Source organism: Tyto alba, unplaced genomic scaffold (assembly GCF_018691265.1).
Source record: "Tyto alba isolate M040663 unplaced genomic scaffold, T.alba_DEE_v4.0 Super-Scaffold_42, whole genome shotgun sequence".
Taxonomy (NCBI): domain Eukaryota; kingdom Metazoa; phylum Chordata; class Aves; order Strigiformes; family Tytonidae; genus Tyto; species Tyto alba.
In genome coordinates this window covers 26,986,259-27,011,239 of record NW_024881318.1, presented here as the reverse complement: position 1 = coordinate 27,011,239, position 24,981 = coordinate 26,986,259, and the positions used below count along the sequence as shown (strand labels likewise).

Here is a 24,981-nt window from a genome sequence, read left to right as displayed (position 1 = left end):
TAGTCTCCCGGAAGCCACGGGTGCAGCTGCACGATGGGAACCATAGTTCTCTGCTGAGGGTCGAAGGAGGCGGGCGCAGACTGGCGAGGCGCCCGCAGGCTCCTTCCTGCCGGCGGCCGCGCGGCTCCGCCCTCCCCAAGATGGCGGCTCTAGGTGTAAACAAGGTCGGGACCGGTGCTGGGCTGGACGGTAGCCGGGGTTCTGGCGGGAGTGGCCGCGCCCCGGCTGGCGCTGCAGTGAAGGTGAGACGGACTGCTCGGGGCCCTCCGCGCTCTCCGGCTCGGCCACCTCCTGCGGCAGGGCGGGCAGTGGCGGCCGGGGCTGTGCCGGCGCTGCCCCAGCTGGGGGAAGGGGTAGTGCGGGAGCGGGAGGTCTCCGGTTCATGAGGCGTTCCCTGAGGCGGCGGGGCTCGGGCTCGGGCTCGGACTCGGCTGGGCTGCCGCTGCCGGAGCCCTTTCCTCGCCTTCCCCGCGCAGAGCCGCGCTGCCGCGGGGCGCCTCGGAACGGGCTGCGGGGCGGCAGGCCTCTCTCTGTCTGAAGGGGAGGAAGGGTGATTGGCTCGAAGTGGGGAGCTGTCTCGGAGAAGATGTAGCACCCAAGCTCCCTAAGGTGGCTAGGTGACGCTACTGTCTTATGGTTTGTCGGGTGGGCGTTTATTCTTTCTAAATGATGATCAGTTTTGCTTTTTATTAGCAGTTTAAGATGTTCCAGTCTCCCCTGCTGTTTGTTCCTGCTACCTCGGTCCTGTGATTGTAGTTTAATAAATGGCTAACGTGATATGACTGACCTTTGTATGTACATCAGCTCTGAATGGAAACTTTCTCTTCTGACTGATGATCTGCTTTGGCAGGGTCTTGCCCTACATTTCCTTTTCCTGCAAGGATGTTTCTCCTTACTTAGTTGTGCAGCTTGACCAGTGAGTGGGCTTTTCATGTGGCAGTGCGTTAAATGAATTGGGCAAGAACTGGTGGTGATCAGGTTGGACTCTGAAAAGTAAAAGTTACAATATTCTGTTCATGTCTATTTATTTGGTTTTTAAATATCATTCATATTTTTATTTGTGTGTACAAAGCAAAACTAGTGACTCAGCCTATCTGCTGTGACTGCAGGAACTTCTGTAAGATAAACGATGTCATATGGCTTACTGTACAAAGCTTTGCTTTTTTATCAGCTCAAAAACAAATATGAACTCATTTTAAATTATAGGTTCTTGAGTGTGGAGTCTGTGAAGATGTGTTTTCTTTGCAAGGTGACAAAGTTCCCCGGCTGCTTTTGTGTGGCCATACTGTCTGCCATGACTGTCTTACCCGGCTTCCTCTTCATGGCAGAGCTGTTCGTTGTCCTTTTGATCGACAAGTTACTGAACTAGGTAAGCAAATGTTAAGTCTAAAGTTCTTAAAACCTGTCAGCCAAGGATATTTAGAAGATAATGCTAGATACAGAATCCCGATGCTTATCACTCCACTTAGTGATAATATTCGCAAGTAATGATTGTGCAGTGTTACTTTTTCATTCAGAGAAGCTTATAGAACTTTTAATCACTAGTAAAATAACTATCTTAGAAAGTCAAGACTTTATTTTTATGTCCTTGAACCCAGGCTTATAACCTTTATACCCTGAAGTCTTTTTGTACACCTATATTTACAAAGGGACTACACTTATCTTAAATTAGTGTCTGAGGGTTCCTGAATGGGTATTAGTTTCCTGTTGTCCTAAATGCTAACTAAACCATGCAATTAAATAGGTAATTTCTTTGACAGATTTGTCTCGATTCATGATGAAGTGATGCAGAGCGAAGTATCAGTGATAAACTTTTTTTTTTTATTGTAAATGTAATATAATTCTAGGTATACAATAACTGAAAATGACAGGCTACCAACAGGAATTTCCCTACTGTAAGAATGTCAGTAGACAGTATTTGAAAGGATAAGATACAGCTTTTATCCAACAGTCAAAGTTTATTTTAGGCAAAAGATGTCACATGCTTATAATTCCTTCAGAATAGGAATTGCCTATTCAATTTAGGATTACAGAGAAGACAAATTATCAGAAGAATTTGTACCAAGAATAACTTGTTAATAGAACTGGCTCCAGCAGTTTTGAATATCACAGGGTAAAAAAGCTGTTGGAAGGAGGAGAATCCTCAGAGGAGATCTCTAATCTAGTTATCCATGAAAGAAATGTTTAAATGTCATATTCGCTTGAATAAGAATTTACTTTGCAGTAAGAGAATCTGCTAGACTGTAGACCAAACTCAGAAGAATATTAAAGCACTCTGTGGGATGCTTTCATGGAAATAGGAGTCAGGAAAAGAAATACCAGTCTCATATGAAAGAGGGGTTTGTTTCCTGGGGGGAGGGAGATGGTAAGTATGAGTGTCATGAAAGATTGCCGTCTAAAAGATGTGGTTAAGAGAGTCATGATTTGTCTTCTTATCTATGATTGTACAGCTGCAGGAGATTTCTTAAAGTATGCTTTTAAGGGTTGAATGTTAGAGCACAAGGCTCAGTCATGCTGTTGTGAAACATCTCTGTTCAAGACCACTGCTTGTATCTTGGAAAGTAAAAGTAGCATTTTTATTATGATAGGGAACTTGCCACTTCTTAGTTTTTATTGCATGGTTTTTCTCCCCAGGCATTTGAAAGTGTCCTATCATTTTTTTTTTTTTTTTCGGGTTCAGCAAAAATGAAGGTTTATGAAAACATTTAAAGTTTTTTCATCTTACATAGTACTGAGGACCTTCTGATGAAACACAATGAAATGTTATTAAACTTGTAAAGCTCCTACAGATAGGAAGAGGAAAGAAAAGCTTCAGCATTTGTGTCTAGGATAGTAGACTTGCATCCTACTGACTAGCACTAGAAAGAAGGATGATGTACTGTGACCAGCAGTTGCTCAAAAAACTGAGATGTAGAAAATTTTATAAAACAGCTTGAAAGTAACGATACTAATATGATTAAAAATGTTCTGCATGGTGATTTGGGGCAAAAGAGGATCATAGCCGCTTCTAGGCTTACAAGGTCCATAAGAACGGTGTTAAGAAATATTGCTGTAATGGGGTGTAAAAATGGGGTGTTTTGTGGAGTGCAGCTTGTCAGGGCCGTTCTTAGAGGCATAGGTGCACATGTGCTCTTGCTCTAATCACCTGCTGTTGGTTAAATATGCTGCACTCATAGTTCTTTTTCCTTCTGAGAGCTCAGGAGTGGAGCTGGGAGAGAGGCATGGCAACTCCGGACCCAGGGAACTTCTCATCCTTCCCTCCCCTCCATTTGAGGGCTTGTGAGAAAACAAGCTCTGTTTTCACCCATTTCTGGAAATGCCATTCTGCCATTTAATGAAGTAGTCTCAGAAAGCTGTTTAGTATCTAAATCTAGATTATAGGATTGCTGCCAATAGAAAGTTCTGTTGAAATAAGAGCTATATAATCAGGGTTTAAAGCTACCTTTGTTGAATAAAGTTCCTTAATCAGTAACTGAATTTTACAGATGCTTTTAGATGGTCATTTAACCTACACAGTTCAGCAGATAGACTTGCTCGTTTTCCTTTGCTCTTATTACTAAATCACTTAATCCTATATTAGTTCAAGTTTTCCCATGGAATCTTGGGAACTTTTTGAAAGAAATACTCAAGAATCTATGTACATTTGGATATAGCTGTATTTTCTCCTTTCTGAAGTGAACAGGTGGTTTAAATTTACTGGTCTGTCTCTTCTGTATATATATAACTGTTTGGGAAACCAGGGTGTCATGGTTTGAGCCCAGAGGGCAACTGAGCACCATGCAGCCGTTTACTCGCTCCTTCCCCTCTCAGGAACAAGAAGGACAAAATGAAGCAAAATGGCTCAGGAATTTGGATAAGGTCAGGGAGAGGTGTTCACCGATTACTGTCATGGCAAAAAGACAGATTCATTAGGGGAAGAAGAAAAAGTACATCCCATTAATTCAAACACTAACAAAACCAACACGTATCAGACAAGGTGGGACAGTGAGAAGTATTACCACATCCAAAAAACACCTCTCCCTAGCCCTCCCTTCTTCCCAGGCTTAGCCCTGCTCCCAACCTCCCTAGCTCTTTCCCACCAGTGGTGCAGCAGGTAGGGCATGGGGGTTACAGTCAGCTTGCCACTCCTTCTCGGGAGGTAGGGTGAAAGCTGCACATTCCTCCCCTCTTCCTGCAGTGTGAGTCCTTCCCACGGGATGTGGCTGTTCCCATGCTGCCCTGTCATGGGTCACCCCCACATGTTGCAGTCCTCCCAGCACCAAACTACAACAGTGGGGGCTGCTTCTTCCTTCAGAGTCCCAGCCTTCTTTGGGTACAGCTGCCTGTTCCACGTGGGGTCCTCCATGGGCTTCAGGTCAGCCTCTGCTCTACCGTGGATCTCCATGGGGTGGCAGGGGTGTGCGACCCTGCCATCTCACCATGGGATACAGGGGTCTCCAGCACACCTCCACCCCTTCCTTCAACTGACCTGGGTGTTCACACGGGTGTCCTCGTAACTCTTCCTCACAAGTCTCAACTCCCTCCCAGGTTCCCCTTCTTCAATACAGAGGTGCAGCCACCGTCACTAATTGGTTCAGCCCTGGCCAGAGGCGGATCTGACTTGGAGCTGAGGAAGCTATTCACTGTAGCCCCTTCCCCCACTACCAAAAACCCCACCACGCAAATGCAGCTCACAGGGTTAGAAGTACTTTGTTAATCAGGATTTCTGGAAATATGGGGTCTGCAAGTGAAAATGAGCAATGCATCACTTACATGGTTAGCAAAATATTCAAATAGTTCACAAAATCTTGCTATGAGAGAGAATATTTAGTAATAAGCTGATAGGACTAAAGCCTGCCTAAACCCTATTACTTTGCAGAGTAGACTAAACATAGATTTTTTTGGGTTTTTTTAGAGTTCTTTGAAGTTATCTGTGATTAATCTTATAGTGGGGAATTTTAAATGAATATATGTGTTGAAAGTATGTGAGCTGTCCAGTGGTTAGCTTCAACTGGATTAACATTTGTTAACCAAAAAGATAGAATGGAAATGCTGTTTCAATTTTCAAAATTTTAAAGCCATATATTCTGAAGATTATGTTGACTCAGGCAATATATTTAGGGGAAAAAAAAATCTGTGAAATGGTCTTTGTAGAAGAGGAGACTCCTCTTAAAGTCTTTTCCTTAAAGTGTCTTGGTTTGGGAGAAGAGGTGAATCGTTTCTTGCAAATTGCTTTCTCTCTTCATCCTGTGTTGGATTAGTGGGTTTCGTTTTGTTTATTTTAAAAACACAGTCAGGGGAACTGTTGGGAAGGATGTGCTTATGTGACAGTTTTGGAGGCTCAGGCTTTTGACTTTAGCTGAGCAGCTCTGCTAAGGAAGCCTTTAACAGTTTACAGCTCAGGTGAACTCTCCCTACCATGATCACATTACAGGCCTGAAACTGTTTTCTATCATTAGAACTTGTTGAACTGATATATGCCGGTGTTGGGATCCTTCACGAAATCCATCCCATTAGTATTGTTTTACATCTGTTTATTCTTTTGCTAGTGTTTCAGTGTTAAGATAAAACTTAAAAATACTGTGTAAGAAAATGTGGCTATAACATCACGTTCTCTCAGCTTTGTTCAGACATTTAGACAAAAGTTGCTCCTTTATTCCTTGAATTATTTCTAATCCTTTTGCTGACAATCTTCATGCTTTTGAAAATGACATTTGTTTTGTTGGCTGTAGTTGGTCATAGTCTCTTCCTGACTGACACACTTCCTGCTATTCATGTCTTACTCTTCTTTTGAGAAGAGAGTCATATTGTGTAGTGGTTTTGTAATGGGCACAAACATCCCTTGTAGGCACAAGGATGAGATCACTAGACTCTTTTACATTTGTGACCAAAGCAGGATTTGAGCTGAAGTCAAAGAGATTAAATAGACATATTTACACGACACATCTGATATTTTATTTTATATTTAAAAACACTATCAGATGTGTTGAAATTGTGTATGTTGAGTATGTAGTAATTTTATAGTTGATTTAGTATAAAGAGAAGCAAAGTGGCTTTTTCTCAAATATGTAAACTTTATGGTTGATACCAGTGAAATGAAACATAACTTTCTGTATGATAATGCATGTTTTATAGGATGTTTACTGGTTATAAATTCTGTTTTAGTAGATTAATAGTTGATATGTAAGCTTTGCCAGTTTTTCCATCTGTGTCCAAGATTGACAGTTCACTGACAATGTGTAACATGTATTAGCAAATCCCAGGATTTGTAATTAAAAAAAAAAAAAAATGTAAAAGCAGTGTAACTTTGTTTCTCATGACAGCTTTAAGTTATGACCTGGAAAATAATGCAGAATAGCTACAGACTTACCTTTTCTGTTGGTTACATTTCAGTAAATTAGTTCTGCTTTGATTTTTCTGATTTGGCTTTCTCTGCATACCAAATGTGGAACAGAACTAATATGATTAAAATCAGAACTGAGAAGAATACTTTTGGTTTGTTGTTTGGTTGGGCTTTTTAAATAAACATATCAAAACCTGTGAAAGAAAATGCGTTTGTAAGAAACTCAATAATAATTGAACAGCTTCTTCCTTTCTCACCGTTATTCAATTTTTGCCTAAAGGCTGATTGGCTGTAATTTATTTCATAAGTAGGTTTATCCTTTTGGTGCATGTACATCCATATATACTCTGCTGTTAATGTCTATCTGGATTAGTGGCTAATCTGGGGATATGAGGTCTATGTTAGTATTAACAGTCATTATATCTAGCTGTTGTTAATGAGAGTTATATACTGTAATAATTGAACATTGTGTGCAGTCAGTTTGCTACGGGACGGTGGTGTTCTAAATATTGTAGAAGAGAACCATCTAGCCACTTTTCTGTGCTTTGCTTTTTGGGAATTAGTGTCCAGAAATCTGTTCACATTCAGTGTCAGCAAATCCAGACTCCATTTACAAACTGACTTGGCATAATTTAGATTCTAAAAGTGTATATTGCCCTCTGTATTTCTTGAACTTGTAATAAGAGGTGACTCTTCCTTGCTCTGTGTTATGAAAAACACTGCGATCTTTCTAGGAGTGCTAGAGCTAAAAAGATAACTAAGCTGTAAAGTCAGAATATGTCAAGGCAGATGGCTGTGCTGGTACTAACTGTAATAGTGGAGGACCAGAACATAACTCCTGTAAACTCCATCAAGATCAGTTACAAAAGTTAAAATATTTATTTTGTTTGTTTGTTTGCAGTTTATTTTGTGGAGTGCACTGAGCTTAGATTGGGTGTTGGTAATGCTATCTCCACCAGAGAAGGCTTCTATCGTGGAACTGGTAGTTGCAGAAAGCACTGACTTCACCTTGTGTTATACCTAACTTCAAAGATACTAATCAGTAACTTAATAGGCCCATTTCCAGAAACAGCAGATTTGCTAAAATGAATGGTCTTTTAATGATAAGCCTTTTTTTTTTTCTTTAAACAGATAGTCAGTGTTGTTTTGTACCAGTTGAGGGTGTTGGAGGGGATAATAGCTTACATATACTCTCATTTATAGCTATCGAAAAACAGTATTCATCCATTTATCTGTTCTCTGAACTCTGCCTTCATGTGACGCACATAATTTCTATTTTAAGTTTGGCCACTGAGAATCTTATGGCCAGTGGTTTAAACTGTGGAGGAGAATGCTTAGGAAAGAAAATTTAATGTAGCAAAAATGAATACTACACAAAGCTATGAAGTATACAGTGTAGATATGTTGTTTCCTGTTCACATCCCTCTTCAGAGTTACCATGCCATTGTTGCCCTCACTTTGGCCAGCTGTGGCGTGGACCTCATGAAAGTACTTGTTTTATTCCCCTTGATGGGTAAACAGCTGGCATGCAAGCATTCCAATCTTCTGTGTAATTGTGCCTAGGCATGTAATGCAGCCCTGTTCTTTGAAACAGTACTGCAGGGAAAATGTTGTCAGATAGCGAAAGCACTTACATGTATTTCAAACAAGTTTTGAGGTCTTGAGATTGAAAGCCAGTCTATTTTTTCTTGTTTTGTAGCTCTTGAAGTCAAAGAGAATGTTGTGGTTGAACACTGGTAGTGAGCTCAGCCCCACACAGCTGCTCGCTCACTCCCCCACAGTGTGACAGGGGAGAGAACTGAAATGGCAAAAGTGTGTTGAGATAAAGGCAGTTTAATAGGTGAAACAAAAGCTGTGCACACAAGCAAAGCAGCAGAAGGAATTCATTCACTGCTTCCCACTGGCAGGCAGGTGCTTAACCATTTCCAGGAAATCAGGGCTCTATCACACATGGTGGTGACTTGGGAAGACAAATGCCATAACTCTAAGTGACCCTTCCCTCTTCCTTCTTTTTCACCCCAGCTTTTGTTGCTGAGCATGATGCCATATGGTGTGGGATATCCCTTTGGCCAGCTGGGGTCAGCTGTCCCAGCTGTGTCCCCTCACAACTTCTTGTGTACCCCCAACCTACTGGCTGGTGGGACAGCATGAAAAACAGAAAAAAGCCTCAATGCTGTGTGAACACTGCTCAGCAAGAGCTAACATAGAGGTGTGTTATAATCACTGCTTTAGTCACAAGTCTAAAACATAGTCCCATAACAGCTACAATGAAGAAAATTAACTTAATGCCAGCCAAAACCAGTACAAAGAGCAATTCTTAACAAGCTGAAGATAGAACTTGCAGATCAGTTTGGTGGTTGTTTTTTTTTTTTTTTTTTTGGTCTTGCCCACACTTCCTTACAAACAATATTGCAACATATCTAGCTCTTAAAAGCATTGCCTTTTATGCAGTGACTGTATTTAAACAAAGATCTTTTATAGCACTGTATACTCAGTGTGCTGCAAATCCAGACTCCTGTGGGAGTTGATGGACCATATTCTTAGAAACATGAAAGTGCTGACTATTCTCTGGCTATGTGTACCAAGCTGAGGAGCAGTGAAAGATGAGTATTTGGGATGGGTACTTCATTTTGCTGGTTCTCATAACAGCCTGGTACTCATAGTAGTTGGTGTATATCTGTTCATTTGGAACAGCTCTTTCTCTCTAATGATACATCAAAATCTGTGGTGTGTTTGATAAATCTCAGTACTGAAGAAGGAAGACTTAATGTCTGTATAGGATCAATGGGATGACTGATCTAAATTCCGGAAGGATGCAGAGTACATACACCTACCAGAACACCACAGGGCAGCATAATGTAAACGTTATGAAAGTACACTCAGGGGAACCAGACAACTCAAGACTGGCTCATATTCTTGGATGGGTATGTTTGCACGAAATATGAAACAAATATTTGAATTACAAAAGCTGCATACATATGTAGTTTTGTCCAGATGCTTGTGTCCCACACTCTAAAAAGTAACTACAGCAAACTTTTCTTGTCTTACAAACACAGTTCAAAGGTGCCATCATAAAATAGATGAGACAATTTATGTCCTACAGATTCTGTTTAAATATAAGGTGGCATTTCCAGTCATGACCTTAACTATGTAAATGTACATCTGTCACTACTGTGGGCACTACTGGTAATGTGCCTTCTATCATTCTACTCAAAGTTAGCAACCTCCAACTATTTATTTTCCTAAAGTTAGTAGATTCTGTACACTTACGTAAACATCTGACAAAGAGATAAGGGCAATGTTATGTGACAAAACTAACATCCACATCTTGCCTTCCTTTCACTGCACCAAAGAAGTACTCTGTTAGTATTCAGCAGTAACATTGGATATAGTTAAGTAATTTCTTGAGTTTGTCTTTGTTCTCAGATATGTTGTTTCAAGAGCTGGTAAAAATAATGTTACAAGATCATAGGCATTCATGGGTTAACCCTGATGTTTGTTAGGAAAACAGGATGTTTGGGGGTTCTAATGAGGATTGGTTTATATATGTGTTCTACCAGTTTTGATAGGTCATAATAAAATCCCTGTGACAACAGCAGAAGAGTTCATCATAGCATTGATGCTGGAGGAAGACCACATGCATGTCTTTACTTGTCCCTTCCAAATTAGGAATTATTAGCAAGCAATTACACCCTCTACCTGGGTTGGCAGGCAAGTGTTGATGCTATATACACGAACAGTCTTGTTAGTGTCAATTAGGAATTAAACTGTTTCTAAACTGTGCGGTAATAAAGGCTTAGTTTGGGCAGTAAGCAACTTCAAAACTTGATCTGCCTCCAATTTTAAAGAAATAAACCACACCCAAACCTACGCACAGAAGCGACACTTGTTGAAATTCATTGTGAATTCAACATTAAGCTCTGTTAAAAACACCACTCTATTCTCAGCTCATCCATCTGTAATTGGTCACTCTTATTTCCAAAAGTATGTAGTTGTGATTCAGCAATGATAGCCAGCCTATTGCATTTAATCAAATAAAACTTTCTAGATGTTGTATATTGAGAATCTCAGACTGTGTCTACTCTGTCCTTGAAAGTAGCACATGTCTTATTTGAGGAATGCCTGACAGCATACTATTAAAATGTTTTTTTCTTTTCTATATAATGACTCCACTGAGAGGGAAGTTACTAGGTGCTTTCTGCATATATGTAAATTACTTATTAAGAGCCATTCCTTAAGAATGCAGGAGAAGGCAATTCAAACGTGTCGGAAGTCAAGCAAACAGGGCAGAAGGCTGATTTGGCTGAGCAGGCATCTTATTCTAAAACTTAGATGGAAAAGGAACGTGTATGGGCATTGGAAGTGATAAGGGAGTACTACAGAGGTGCTGTTCACCACTGCAGGGAGAAAATTTGTGTGACCAAAACTCAATTAGAGTTCAAGCTGGCCAGCACTGTGAAGGACAACAAAAAGGGCTTTCTAAAAGATATTGTCCTCGTTTTGGCTGGAACAGAGTTAATTTTTCTTCTTAGTAGCTAGAACGGTGCTGTGCTTTGGATTCAGTATGGGATTTGGTATGGGAAGGATGCTGATAATACACTGATGTTTTCAGTTGTCACTAAGGAATCAAGGACTCCCCAACTCCCCATGTCCTGCCTGTGTGCAGGTGCACAAGGAGCTGGGAGGGGGCATGGCCAAAGCACCGGACCCAAATTGGGCAATGAAATATTCCATATCATGTAATGTCCTGCTGAGTATATAAAAGAGGGTCAGCCAGGAAGAAGGGGGCCACTCTCTTGCTTCTGGGATTGTGGTTTTGGGATCACGGTATTTTGGGATCACTAGCTGGGAACAAGCTGGGTATCAGTTGGTAGGTGGTAAGCAATCACATTGTGCATTACCTGTTTGTACTTTCTGTTATTGTTATTATTTTATTGCAGTTATTAAACAGTTTTTATCTCAACCTACGAGTCTCACTTTACCCTTCTAATTCCCTCTCCCATCCCCCAGGTGGGTTGAGGATGAGCGAGCGGCTGCGTGGTGTTTGGCTGCCAGCCAGGTTCAAACCACAACAGTCCTTTTTGGCACCTAACACAGGGCTCAAAGGGTTGAAATAATGACAGATCTGATCCATGTGTTATAATGAATTTCTTATAAGCATTCATTATATTGGCTTATGAGTTGCTTGTTATGTCGACCAACTGGCTCCTAGAATTGTGGCTTTCATTCTTAGAGTTGTGCTATGCATTTGCCATATACAGTGCCTATGCTGCTGCCTATCACCTGTGGGAGTTGGATTGCTTTGCTGTACTATGTAACACTAATTTATGTAACAATAAATTTGTCCACTATTTGTACTCAGCATGGTTGTCACCTCTGTACTTTGGGTGTCATCTAGTTGAAAGGGTTAACAATTACACCTTTTACCTTTGGAGAGCAAATCCATGGGGGAGACATCTCCCCTCACCTTCCCCTTCTCCTCCAGGGTACTTACAATAGCCCATAGGAATTTTGAAAATTTTCAATATCCTTGGAAAGTTGACACTAACATGGTTGTCTCACTGCTGGGAGCCAGTGTGTTCCTGCATGTGGTTCAGGTTTTGTTCAGGGCTAAGCAACTCTTAAGAGTATCACCTGGAGAGCTACCCCACAGCTGGAGAGCTATGAGTGGCAGGGGGTGTGAGATAGTATGGTCAAGTACCTAGGACACTGGGCACCTCCAGTGTTTGGGAACTTCGCCCCCGAACAAGTGCAGAATCCCAGAAAACTAGTGACATATTTGGAAAATGTATCCTGTCACCCTGGTAATTCCAGAGGCATGAATCACTGTAAGGTGCTGGGGCCTGGCCCATGTCTGCTGAGCCCTGTTCACCACTACTCAGTACTCTGAAGGGGAAGAGGTGGTCTCTGGGTCTGATAAGAAAATGACAGGCACTGCAGCCACTCCAGCCCCAGTGGCAGACACTGCAGTCGCTCCGACCCTGCCACCAGGCACTGCAGCTGAACCGGACAACCAACCCATGATGGTACCAGTGTTGCTACACATAAGAAGAAATACACAAAAAAATCACCTCACATTGTAAAGGATGACAATGAACCAAGACCATCACAAGAACAGGAGGAGGAGGCAGAACCAGTAATAATCACTAGATCTCTATCCCTGAGTGAGCTGTGAGACGTGAAAGTTTTTTTCTTCCACTCAGGTGTGCAACTTGTTACCTGGCTGTTTTGATGCTGGAACAGTGGGGCCAGTAGTGTGGGAGTAGAGGGTAAGCAGGCCAGGCAGCCCAGATCCCTGTCTAGGGAAGCAGGCATTGACATGACAATTGGACAAACAACTACAAATGGGGGTTCTTTCAGGAGAAATGCCGTTCCAGTTTCCAGTAATCCATTGCCCAAACTGAGCAGAAGGGTTAACTTTGCTTCCCGTTGTATGAGGAGAACTTCTGTTCTGTATTCACGAGAAGCTGAGTAACCAAGATGATGCCAAGACCCACACAATCTACAGTTGTCAATAATGAATACTGTGACCAACATTCGAAGGGCCCAGCCTCCAGCCAGTTGGAGGGAGGGACAACTGAGTTCATGGGACTGTGTGGATCTGGTGGCCCGGCACATCTGACACCCAGGAGGCTCTGGTGAACACTGGTGCCCAGTGCACCCTGATGTCATCAAATTTTAAAGGGGCAGAACCCATTTGTATTTCAGGAGTGACCAGGGGGTCTCAACATCTGACTCTGTTGGAGGCTGAACTGAGCCTAACTGGAAATGAGTGGCAAAAGCACCCCATTGTGTCTGGCCCAGAAGCTCCATGCATTCTTGGTACAGGTCACATCAGGAGAGGGTATTTCAGGGACCCAAATACGGGTGGGCTTTGGGTTTAGCTGTCTGGGAGACAGAGGAAATCAAAGAGGTGTCTGCTTTGCCTGGTCTCTCAGAGGACCCTTCTGTTGGGGGATTGCTGAGGGTCGAAGAACAGCAAGTGTCAGTCACTACTACAACAATGCACTGGTGGCAATATCATACCAACCGAGACTCTGTAATTCCTACCCATAAACTGATCTGTCAACAGGAGAGGCAAGGAGTGATGAGCAAGAATTTCTCACCCTTTAACAGCCCCATATGGCCAGTGTGGAAGTCTGATGGAGAGTGGAGACTGACAGTGGACTATCGGGGCCTGAATGAAGTCACACCACTGCTGAGTGCTGCTGCGCTGGACATGCTGCAGCTGCAACATGAACTGGAGTCAAAGGCAGCCAAATGATGCACCACAATTGATATTGCTAACACGTTCTTCTCAATCCCTTTGGCAGCAGAGTGCAGGCCACAGTCTGCTTTCACCTGGAGGGGTGTCCAGTAGACCTGGAAATGACTGCCCCAGGGGTGGAAACACAGCCCCACCATGTGCCATGGGTTGATCTAGACTGCACTGGAACAGGGGGAAGCTCTGGAACATCACCAGTGCATTGAGGACATCATCATATGGGGTGATACAGCAGAATTTTTTGAGAAAGGGGAGAAAATAGTCCAAATGCTTCTGAGAGCCAATTTTGCCATAAAGCGGAGTAAGGTCAAGAGACCTGCACAGGAGATTCAGTTTTTAGGAATAAAATGGCAAGATGGACGTCATCAGATTCCGATGGAAGTGATTAATAAAATAACAGCTCTGTCCCCACCGACTAGCAAAAAGGAAACTCAAGCTTTCTTATGTATTGTAGGTTTCTGGAGAATGCATATTCCAAATCACTCAGATTGTAAGCCCCCTCTATCAAGTAATTGGGAAAAAGAATGATTTTACATGGGGCGCTGGGCAACAAGACTTTGAACAAATTAAACAGGAAATAGTTCATGCTGTAGCCCTTGGGCCAGTTCGGGCAGGACAAGATGTTAAAAGTGTGCTCTACACTGCAGCCAGGAGGAATAGCTCTACCTGGAATCTCTGGCAGAGAGCACCAGGGGAGACCCAAGGCCAACCCCTGGGATTTTGGAGTCTGGGATACAGAGGATCTGCAGCCTGCTGTACTCCAACTGAAGAAGAGATGTTGGCAGCATATGAAGGGGTTTGAGCAGCTTCTAACCTGGTCGGCATTGAAGCCCAGCTCCTCCTGGCACCCTGACTGCCAGTGCTGGGCTGGGTGCTCTCTATACACCATGCAGTCGATGCCATGTGGAGTAAATGGGTTGCACTGATCACACAGCGGGCTCAGATAGGGAGCCCCAGCCACCCAGGAGTATTGGAAGTGATCACAAATTGGCCAGAAGGCAAAGATTTCAGAATGTCACCAGAGGAAGAGGTGATGCATGCTGAAGAACCCCCACTGTATAATGAACTACCAGATAATGAGAAGCAACATGCCCTGTTTACTGACAGGTCCTGTCGCATTGTAGGAAAGCATTGAAGGTGGAAGGCCACTGCGTGGAGCCTCACATGATAGGTCGCAGAAGCTGCTGAAGGAGAAAGTGTATAAAGTCGGTTTGCAAAGGTGAAAGCCACCCAGCTGGCCTTAGATAGTGCTAAGCAAGAAAGGTGGCCAGTGTTCTGTCTCTACACCAACTCATGGTTGGTGGCACATGCCCAGTGGGAGTGGTTACAGCAATGGAAACAAAACATTTGGCAGCACAGAGTCAAACCCATCTGGGCTGCTGAATTAGGGCGAGATACTGCTACTCAGCTAGAGAACCTGGTTGTGAAAGTATGTCACATAGATGATGCTCATGTACCCAAGCACCAGGCCACTGAAGAACATCAAAACAACCAACAGGTAGATCAAGCTGTTAAGATGAATGTGGCTCAAGTGGATCTGGGCTGGCAACTTGGGGTGAAAAACTCATGGCTCACTGGGCCCATGACTCCTCGAGCCATCAGGAAAAAGATGCAATGTATAGATGGGCTCATGATTGAGGGGTGGACTTAACCATGGACACTACTGCACAGGTTATCCATGGGTGAGAAACGTGCTGTGATCAAGCAAGACAAGCGGTTAAAGGCTCTTTGGTATGGAGGGTGATGGTTAAAATACAGATACGAGGAGTGCTGGCAGATTGATTATATCACACTTCCACAAACCTAGGATGGCAGATGCTCTGCACTCACAGTGGTGGAAGCAACCACCAGATGGTTGGAAACATAGGCCACGTCCCATACTGCTGCCCAGAATGCTATTCTGTACCTTGAAAAGCAAGTCCTGTGGCTGCGTGGCACCCCAGGAAGAACTGAGTCAGATAATGGGACTCATTTTCAAAAGAATCTCATAGGCAGCTGGGCCAAAGAACATGGCACTGAGTGGATATATCACATCCCTTATGTACCAGCCTCTGGCAAAACTGAGCGGTGTAATGGATTGGTAAAAACTATACTGAGAGCGATAGGTGGTGGAACTTTCAAATACTGTGATATGCATTTAGCAAAAGTCACCTGGTTAGTCAATACTAGAGGACCTGCCAGCCAGGCTGGCCCTGCCTAGTGAAAACTTCTACGTTCTGTAGGTGGGGATAAAGTCCCTGTAGTGCACATTAGTGCACATGCTTGGGGAGGACAGTCAGGGTTATTCCTGCCTCAGGTAAAGGTAAACGTATGAGTGGGATTACTTTTGCCCAAGGACCTGGGTGCACTTGGTGAGTAATGCATGAGGATGGGGAATTCTGATGTGTGCCTCAAGGGGATTTGATTTTAGGTAAAAACAGCTGATGAATTGAATGGTATGATGTTAATTGCCAAGTGAGTCTGTTATTGCATCTCATCATCGCTGTGGTTGATATGTATTATACTAATGGCATCACATTAATAAAAAAAAAAAAAAAGTGAAAGAGAACTTTGATAGAGTCAGGAGTAATTTCAGCAATTGGTGCCCAGCAAATTCCTTGAGATAGACATCTTCAGCCTGCACACTGTGAGCATGGACCATGCCAGATCTATCAGCTACCAGCTCCAACTGCAGCAGGGACCGCACGCCATCCTCCTCCATGTCCAAGGTCACCCACACTCCAGTGACTGAGCCAACCCCGCCTCACCCCTCCTGCCTTAAAAGGCTGTCATGACAGATGGAACCTGAGAAGTTACAGACTAAATGAACTCACTGTACATTCTGTAGGGATGGCCCATAGCCTACAGGAATGATACCTGTATGTATACATCTAAGACCGGGGAAAGGGATGGTGATTAATTAGAATGTATTGGGAAACATGGAACCTGAGTACAATGTAAATGGTACGGCAGTTAGGGGTGGATACTGTCCTGGTTTTGGCTGGAACAGAGTTAACTTTTCTTCTTAGTAGCTAGAACAGTGCTGTGCTTTTGATTTTAGTATGAGATTTGGTATAGCAAGGATGCTGAAAATACACTGATGTTTTCAGTTGTTGCGGAGAGATCAGGGACTCCCCAAGTCTCCAACTGGAGGGGAGTGTAACCAGAGCACCAGACCCAAATTGGGCAATGAAATATTCTATATCCTCTAATGACCTGCTCAGTATATAAAGGGCAGTCAACCAGGAAGGAGGGGATTCTCTCTCACTTCCAGGATTGCAGTTTCAGAATCTTGATTTTCTTTAGGATTGCTGGCTGGGAACAAGATGGGTATCAGTTGGCAGGTGGTAATGCACAATGTGATTGCTCACCAACTTGTACTTTCTGTTATTGTTTTATTTTATTACAGTTGTTAAACAGTTTTTATCTCAACCTACGAGTGTCCCTTTACCCCTCTAATTCCCTCCCCCATGCCCCAGATGGTGGGAGTGTGAGTGAGTGGCTGTGTGGTGTTTGGCTGCCGTGTTCAAACCATGATATGTTAATAGCAAAAGGGATATCAAAGATAACAATGGTCCATTGTTTGATGAGGTCAGTCACCTCACAAATAGGGATGTAGAGAAGGCAGAGACACTTAATTATGGCATACTCCTGGTTATTTGTACAAATTGGGGAATGAGAGGCTGGAGAGCAGCCCCACAGAGGGAGATCTGGGGGTTTGGGTTCATGGCAAGTTCAATATGAGTCAGCAGTGTGCCCTGGCAGCCAAAAGGTCCAACAGTGTCCTGGGGTGCATCGAGCACAGCACAGCACAGCCGGTCGAAGGAGGTGATTGTCCCAGCCTGCACGGCAGTGCTGCGGCCCGACCGTGAGTACTGTGTGCAGCTTGGGGTGCCTCAGTGTAAGGAGGACATCGAACTGGCAGAGTGTGTTCAAGAGGAAGGCAACCAAGGTGGTGAAAGGTCTTGAAGGCAAGACTTAGGAGCAGCAGCTGAGATCGCTTGGTTTGTTCAGCTTGGAGAAGAGAAGGCCAAGGGGTGACCTCACCAGAGCCTACGGCTTCCTCAAGTTGGACAGCAGAGGGTGAGGTGCAGATCTCCTCTGGTCACCAAGAATAGGACACGAGGAGATGGGATGAAGCTGCATCAGGGGAAGTTCAGGGTGGACATTAGGAAAAGATTCTTCACTGGGAGAGTAGTCAGTCACTGGAACAGGCTCCCCAGGGAAGTGGTCACAGCACCAAGCCTGTCAGAGTTCAAGGAGCATCTGGACGACACTTTTAGTCATATGGTTTAATTTTAGGTAGTCCTGTGAGGAGGAGGAGCGAGTTGGACTTGATGATCTTTATGGGTCCCTTCCAACTTGAGATATTCTATGATTTTAATTCTCTCATTTGGGAAGAGAATGAGAGAAGAGAATGAGACAACCAGCTGGAGGGTGGCTTTGCAAAAAAGGACCTGGGGACCCTGGTTTATCTGGTGTGCTGTTGAGGGAAAGGAGGATAATGGTGTCCAGGGCTAATGAGGATTTTTGCCAGCACGTCTGGGGTGGTGATCCCTCACCTGTCCTCAGTACTGGTGAGGCCACACTGGGAGCACCGTGTACAGATTTGGCCTCCCCAGTACAGGAGAGATGTGGAGCTATTGAAGCAAAAGCCCAGTAAGATAATGGAACTGGAGCATTTCTCGTAGGAGGAAAGGCTGAGAGATACTTTACAGATATCTGAAGGGAGGGTGCAAAGAACACATAGCCAGGCTTTTTTTTCAGTGTGTCTAGTTGACAGACCTAGAAGCAGTGTGTACAAACTGAAACACAGAAAGTTCTGTCCGCACATAAGGAAACAGTTTTGACTGTGAGGATAACCAAGCTCTGGCACAGCTTGCCCAGAGAGGTGGTGGTATTGCCCTCCTTGGAGATCTTCAAAAGCTGCCTGAGCATGGTCCTGGGAAACCAGCTGCCAACCTGCTTGAGCAGGGGAACTCAGCAAAGTGATATCCAGAGGTCTCTTCCAACCTCAGTCATTCTGTGATTCTGTAGTGACTAAAATGTAATGATCCAGTGCTTAAATATGATGCTTCATCTATTGGGGCACCTTTGCCTTGAAGCAGAGAAAGAGTCTTTATGATGATGATGCTGGAAAAAGTCAAGAGGTGATACTTTTTTGGAGAAGCAATCACTAGCATTCTCATATGCTTCATGGCCTATGCCAGTAGTGTTTAGCAGCAGTCATTGGGATACAGTTCTGGTTTTGCTTCTCATCACATTGCTTCCTGTTAACCTCTACAAAATGAGGATGATACAGGAGTAGACATGGACTTCTCCTTTTCTCTAGGGAGTATGAGAGATCTTCTTTTTTGCTGTATCAAATAGTGTATGTGGGTCTTTCTTTATGAATATTGTTTTAACACTTATTGAGGGTTTTTACTGGACTGAGATCTACAATAGGTGTTGCATTTTCTGAGTCAGGGAATATGAGGTTTGTCAGTGTGAAATCTTCACAGCTTATGTTAGTACAGTAGAAATGTTCACTGTACATAATTATGTAAAATATTAATTTTTATGATACACATAAGAGGTTGTGTGTTTCTTGTAGTCCTTAGTTGTTAGCCATTGCGGATTATTTTACAAGTGTTTTTACTGAGTTCCTGTAAATTTTTAATAATATTTGGCATCTTTTAGGTAGGAAAGATCTGTATAAATATTAAATAGTTCCATGATGGAAGGAAAGAAGAGGATGGAAAAGTAGTGTGATCTTATATAGAAAAAGTGGTAGTTGTATCTCACTCTAGTTAATATCACTGTAGTTAATGTGCTCTTAATATTTGTCAGAATCGCAACTGTGGTTTGTGGAACTTCTCATGATGGTATTTGCTTGAGATTTTTATTTCTCTCCTCCTCCCCTTCATTTAACTCTTCCTCAAAAATAGGAGATTCTGGTGTCTGGGGCTTGAAAAAGAATTTTGCTTTGTTGGAACTCTTGGAACGGTTGCAGAATGGGCCTGCTGGGCAGTGTGGGACAGCAGAAGAAGCCATTGGTCTATCTGGAGAGGTACTGAGTTTTTAAAAAAGCAAAAAGTTTGTTACATTTTCTTAAAGTTATCTCTAGATAGAAAAGAAAATTCAAGTCAGTTCTTTGCCAAATGTAATTTCACTAATGATGCTATTGCTTTCTTTCAATATCTGGTATTAAGGCTTCAATTAATTGCTTCACAGTCAACTGCTGATCTGTACTAACTAAAGCAGAAAATAAAAAGGTATTGCCAAGCATGCATACTCTTTTTCCCTTTATTAAGCTTTTAAGATTTTTAGAAAAGGTTGCCTATTTGGATATTTTAGTTATAGTGATTTCAGGACAATTTTCTAAAACTTCTTAGAAACTTTCTCTAAAGATTTCAACTCTTCTCGTGTAGTTGCCTGTTATAGTCATTTGCTATTACTACATCATATGATAGTACTTTATTGTCAAAACTAGCTGCTTTAATCAATTCAGTATTAACAGCTGGTACTCAGCATCATGCAGTGCCACTCTAGGAATAGATAACTGTCCTAAGTGTCTATTTATCCATTGGTATTTTGTCTGTCTGTAACTTTGTAATTCTGTGTTCTATAATGACTGCTTTGGATGAAATTACTGGAGCCTGATTTATTTTATCCTCCAAACCTTTACAGCTTCCAATGAAGTTTGGATTTATAAAATCACTGAACACCTCTAGGATAATTTGTTGGTGTTGACTTGACCTTGGTTTTTTAAAAATGTATTGAGAACATAAAATCAAGTTTTCAACATAGTCCAAATATTTATTAATGTGTAACTTTTTAAGAAAGTCTGTTTTCAGGCTTATATTGGTGTCAGGTCTTCTGATTTTTCTCAGTTATTGAGATTAGATGTTAACAGCTTCAGTTTTGTCTTTTTTTTTTTTTTTTGTTAGAGTAGCATTCGTTGTGATGAAGATGAAGCCCACGTTGCATCTGTATATTGCACTGTTTGTGCCACTCACCTGTGTGCAGACTGTTCCCAGCTTACTCATTCAACAAAGACACTAGCGAAGCACAGGCGTGTACCTCTCGCTGATAAGCCTCATGAGAAGACAATGTGCTCCCAGCACCAAGTGCATGCTATTGAGTTTGTTTGTTTAGAAGAGGGCTGTCAGGCCAGTCCTCTTATGTGTTGTGTCTGCAAAGAGTATGGGAAGCATCAAGGTCATAAGGTACTGCTAATAATCTGTTTCTAGTCACACCATGGGGTGGCTTGCATAACTATTTATCCAATTAAGATACAAAAGATTATCAAGAAATAAGGGTAGATTCTTGATGTCCTTATAGAAGTAACTTCATGCTGTTCTTTCATTTTCCATTCATTTCAGGTAACTGCCATGGTAAAATTGCAACGAAAAGAAAACATTATTTCTAAGAACACAATAAGTTACTTATATATTAAGATGGACAGTCCCTTTATCTGTTGCTTTTCTAAACTTCTTGAAGCATTGAGTCACCAGTTCTGAAAGTGGTTTTCATCATGTAAACACTAGGCTCACCAAACCTGGTGCAGTCTAACCACCCTTCTTTTTTTATAATTCATTATTGTAAACAGGCAAATTTGTATGTTTATTTGCATAATTACTTGATGCCTATCTATGTCTCAGCATAATCTGTAACTCCTGATTGCATTTTAAATTGCAAGATGGTTTTAAATTCTTACTTGTCTTTCCTGTATATGTACACACACATGCAGATATTGAATATGTAGTAAAATATAAAATATTATTAAGGAAGATATTTATGATTGATTTTTGATATGTTGCTTTTAATTAATAGCATTCTGTCTTGGAACCAGAAGCAAACCAGATTCGTGCATCCATTTTAGACATGGCTCACTGTATAAGAACTTTCACAGAAGAAATCTCAGATTATTCCAGAAAATTAGTTGGAATTGTTCAACATATAGAAGGAGGAGAGCAAATAGTTGAAGATGGAGTTGGAATGGCCCATACTGAACATGTATGCCTTTTTTTTTTTTTTTTCACAGAATATTTGCTTTTTGTAGTAACCGAGATAAGGCATTTCTCTGAAAATTATACATAGGTTTTATAGACAAGACATTTAGTTCTTATCTCTACCAAGCTGGTATTGAGGCTTAAACCAGCAGATAGAGGGGAACTTTTAGTCCGTTGCAATGTTTTTAGGCTACATGAAAATAGGGAGGCAGTAGGGAAAGCTGTATAACTGCTAGTATAGTATTGAAGTACTGTGACAGATTGGATCTGTTTTCAGGTGCTGTGATACTCTTGAGACTTTTTTTCCCTGGTTGTTTTTAGTAAGGTGTGTATACCTACAAGTAAACTACTTGATTATTGGAATAACTTCTTGGAAGGTTTTGGTCTTAGGGTTAGTAAGACTTTCTGTACAACTGGGATTTGAACTGTGATGTAGCCAAGCAGATGTGAAGATAAGTTAAAAACTGGAATAAAATGAAAAATGTGTTTCTGGAATCAACTGGTGTCTTTAATCATCTGGATCTCCTGACTGCAACACTGTAGGTACCCGGGACTGCAGAGAGTGCTCGCTCATGTGTCCGGGCCTATTTTTCTGATCTTCATGAAACACTTTGTCGTCAGGAGGAAATGGCTCTTAGTGTTGTTGATGCTCACGTGAGAGAGAAGTTGATTTGGCTTAGGCAGCAGCAAGAAGACATGACCATCCTCTTGTCACAGGTTTCAACAGCTTGCCTTCATTGCGAAAAGACTTTACAACAGGTAGGTTGACAAGTGAGCTGTTAGATATGGCAAGGTATGTGGAAGTGCAGATCCAGTTTAGGCTACAAACGAAAAAGTTAGATGGTACTCTGCATTTTTATTTCCTTTACAGTGTTAAAATAATAATGATATGAGATTGAAATATTGATTACAAGGGGGTGTTAGACAAGGATAATGAGGACAAAAGCATCAAGACCTTCAGTTGCTGGAAATCCTGTGACATGATTTTCTTCTCTGGAGTAATTTCTGGTTATTTGTGAGGTTAGTGGGAAGTAGAGATGAAACTGAACCAAAAAACCTGCAGGATTTATGAGAAGGATTTTACAGTTGCAATTTCCAGTATAAGTGTTTGAAGATAGTTGTCAAATAAGGTTGTCAGGAAAAAATGTTTCAGAACTAAATAACTTTTGGTAGCACTTGTAATATGGGTACTTCAAGATATTAGATGTGTGAAGAAAGTGCACATATGAGAGTATCTGGTCCACTGTTCGCTTAATTTAGTGATAGCAAGAGGCAAATCATATATGTAGCGAACAGTAAACTGAGTGTGAGAAATTACTTCATTAATGTGTTACTTGTACTTTTTTTTTTAAATTTGTTTTGAACCAGTGTCTGGTTGCTTAGTCAGAAGTACTTTTAACAATGCAGATGTTCCCATCATTAATGGGTGGGTATTAATTTTTTTGTGTTACATGTTGCTGTGTGCTTCAAAGCCACTGCTCTATTCTAGCTGCTGAACTGATATATGACTGATATAAATATTATTTATATATTACATTACTGTCTCTTATCACTTATAGTCTTATTCCTACAGTACTAAGAGAGGTCAAAGAAAAAGTTTTTTAAAACTGCAAAACTATTTAGTACCCATTAGTCTTAAGGAGGGATGACAAGACCTTCATATTTGTGCTGCAATTTTAAATAAATCTATTTTGTAAATATGAGTTTCTTTAACTACAGTATTTCTATTTAAAATGATTGATTTCCAGCCATCGTATTTACATTGTGCTTTGTTATTTTAAATAAATTACTAAAGGAAAGGCATGCTTTTGTTTTCTTTGTCTGTTTAGGATGACTGCAGAGTAGTGTTGGCCAGACAGGAAATTACAAGATTGCTAGAGACTTTACAGAAACAGCAACAGCAGTTTACAGAACTTGCGGATCATGTACAGCTGGATGCTAGCATACCTGTCACCTTTACAAAGGTATTCTTAATCCCATTAAAGTACAACTATCCCAAATGTAATTTAAAAGAAAACAGGAGTAATATATGTTCACTACGATGCTGTATTTGTTGCAGCAAATTTAAGCAGTTCAGTATCAGTCTTAGCCACTGTGTCTTACCATATGGTGAGAGCCATCTGGTATTTGAGCAACAAACTCACTGTGCTGTTACAATTAGTGTGAGAAACATTCTTTTGACATTGTCTACATCAGTACCTTTGTTTGAACATTAGCTGTTTTCGTTTAAATATGTAAGATAGTACTTGTGAATTCTAGAAACACCTTTCTTTGGAAACATTACCAATTTGTTGTACATTCATCTCAGACCAGGAATCTACCCTTTGTTTTTCAACATATTTTTGGCTTCTTCATGAACACTGCATAACTTCTGCAGAATGTTCATTATTTTATTTTCTGAAAATTCCACACCTATTTTTAAACGCAATAATGCTATTATAACTTTCAGTTTATAATATTAAAAATAATGTATTTCTTTCAATTCATTAAATGAAAATTTGTCTTATAGTTGCTTTGTATTCACTGATAGTTTAGACACAGTTCATCTTCTAAGTAGTTGGTTTTTTTTTTATTATTCCTTTAATATAATTTCAACAACACATTCTTTGAACGGGATGAAATTATTTGGAGTTTGATAATGGTGATACTTTTCATGTTAGAAATGAAGCCGAGAACTCGATTCTAAGAATTAATCACAATATTGGTTACTTTTCTAAGAAATCGTTATACTATGTTGCCGCCTACTTCCGTATGCATGCTACAGTCTCTAGGTGGTCTTCTGGGACCCCCGTTGGTCGTTTACTTCATTAGCCTTATTTTCATCACAGTGTCCTTTCTGTGAACTTGGTACTGTCTTCCCATTTCCCTTACAAAACCAGCTGGATCTGGTAGTTCTGCAGGCTCCAGTGTCCTTCTGCCATTATCTTGTTTTTCCTAGACAGGTGTGTAGCTAAATCACGTAAGTAGGCAGGCTCAAGCCTCAAGCCTGTTAGTCGTAGATAAGGTGTACCATATTCCTTTGTTAGGCAGATTCCTAAGCAGAACTACGAACAAAATATTACTAGATTAAGCAGTCCTGTAGACAAATCTTGCCGCTACTGGCAATTTGTAATTTTCTGTATGACTTCCGTCTTCAGGAGAGTAAATAAGTTTGAAACTCTAAAGAACTGGTGCTTTGATTTATGGGGTTTTTTTGGTCCTGAATGGTTGAAAGTGAAATAAGATCTGTTGTTGCTGAGGTCAAACTGAGGATTTAACTGTTGCTGTTGAAGCTTTTACTATAAGGAAATGGATGCTTCCATGGGGATTCTGTCCCAGTCCTTGTTGATGTCAGAAAATAAATTTATTCCAAATAATTTGTTTTGTAACTTCAGTAAATTTGAATTTCTTTGTAGTAACTGACTTGTCAGATCAATAAATGC

General features: G+C 41.4%; 1 protein-coding gene across 2 annotated transcripts in view; it reads left to right on the top strand.

Annotated features, from left to right (window-relative positions):
- The first annotated feature begins 55 nt into the window (after positions 1-55).
- Positions 56-24,981, top strand: part of TRIM23 (tripartite motif containing 23) — a 34,640-nt gene continuing 9,714 nt past the window's right edge. Inside the window, exons 1-7 of one of the 2 annotated variants that reach the window (XM_033009165.2) lie at positions 56-242; positions 1,207-1,369; positions 19,493-19,614; positions 20,495-20,773; positions 21,381-21,563; positions 22,103-22,318; positions 23,389-23,523. In XM_033009165.2, coding sequence (XP_032865056.1) covers positions 141-242; positions 1,207-1,369; positions 19,493-19,614; positions 20,495-20,773; positions 21,381-21,563; positions 22,103-22,318; positions 23,389-23,523 — 1,200 coding nt within the window. In that variant the 5' untranslated portion in view covers positions 56-140. Of the gene's footprint in view, positions 243-1,206; positions 1,370-19,492; positions 19,615-20,494; positions 20,774-21,380; positions 21,564-22,102; positions 22,319-23,388; positions 23,524-24,981 lie in introns of those variants that run through there. The other variant, XM_033009166.1, reaches the window with a different exon arrangement.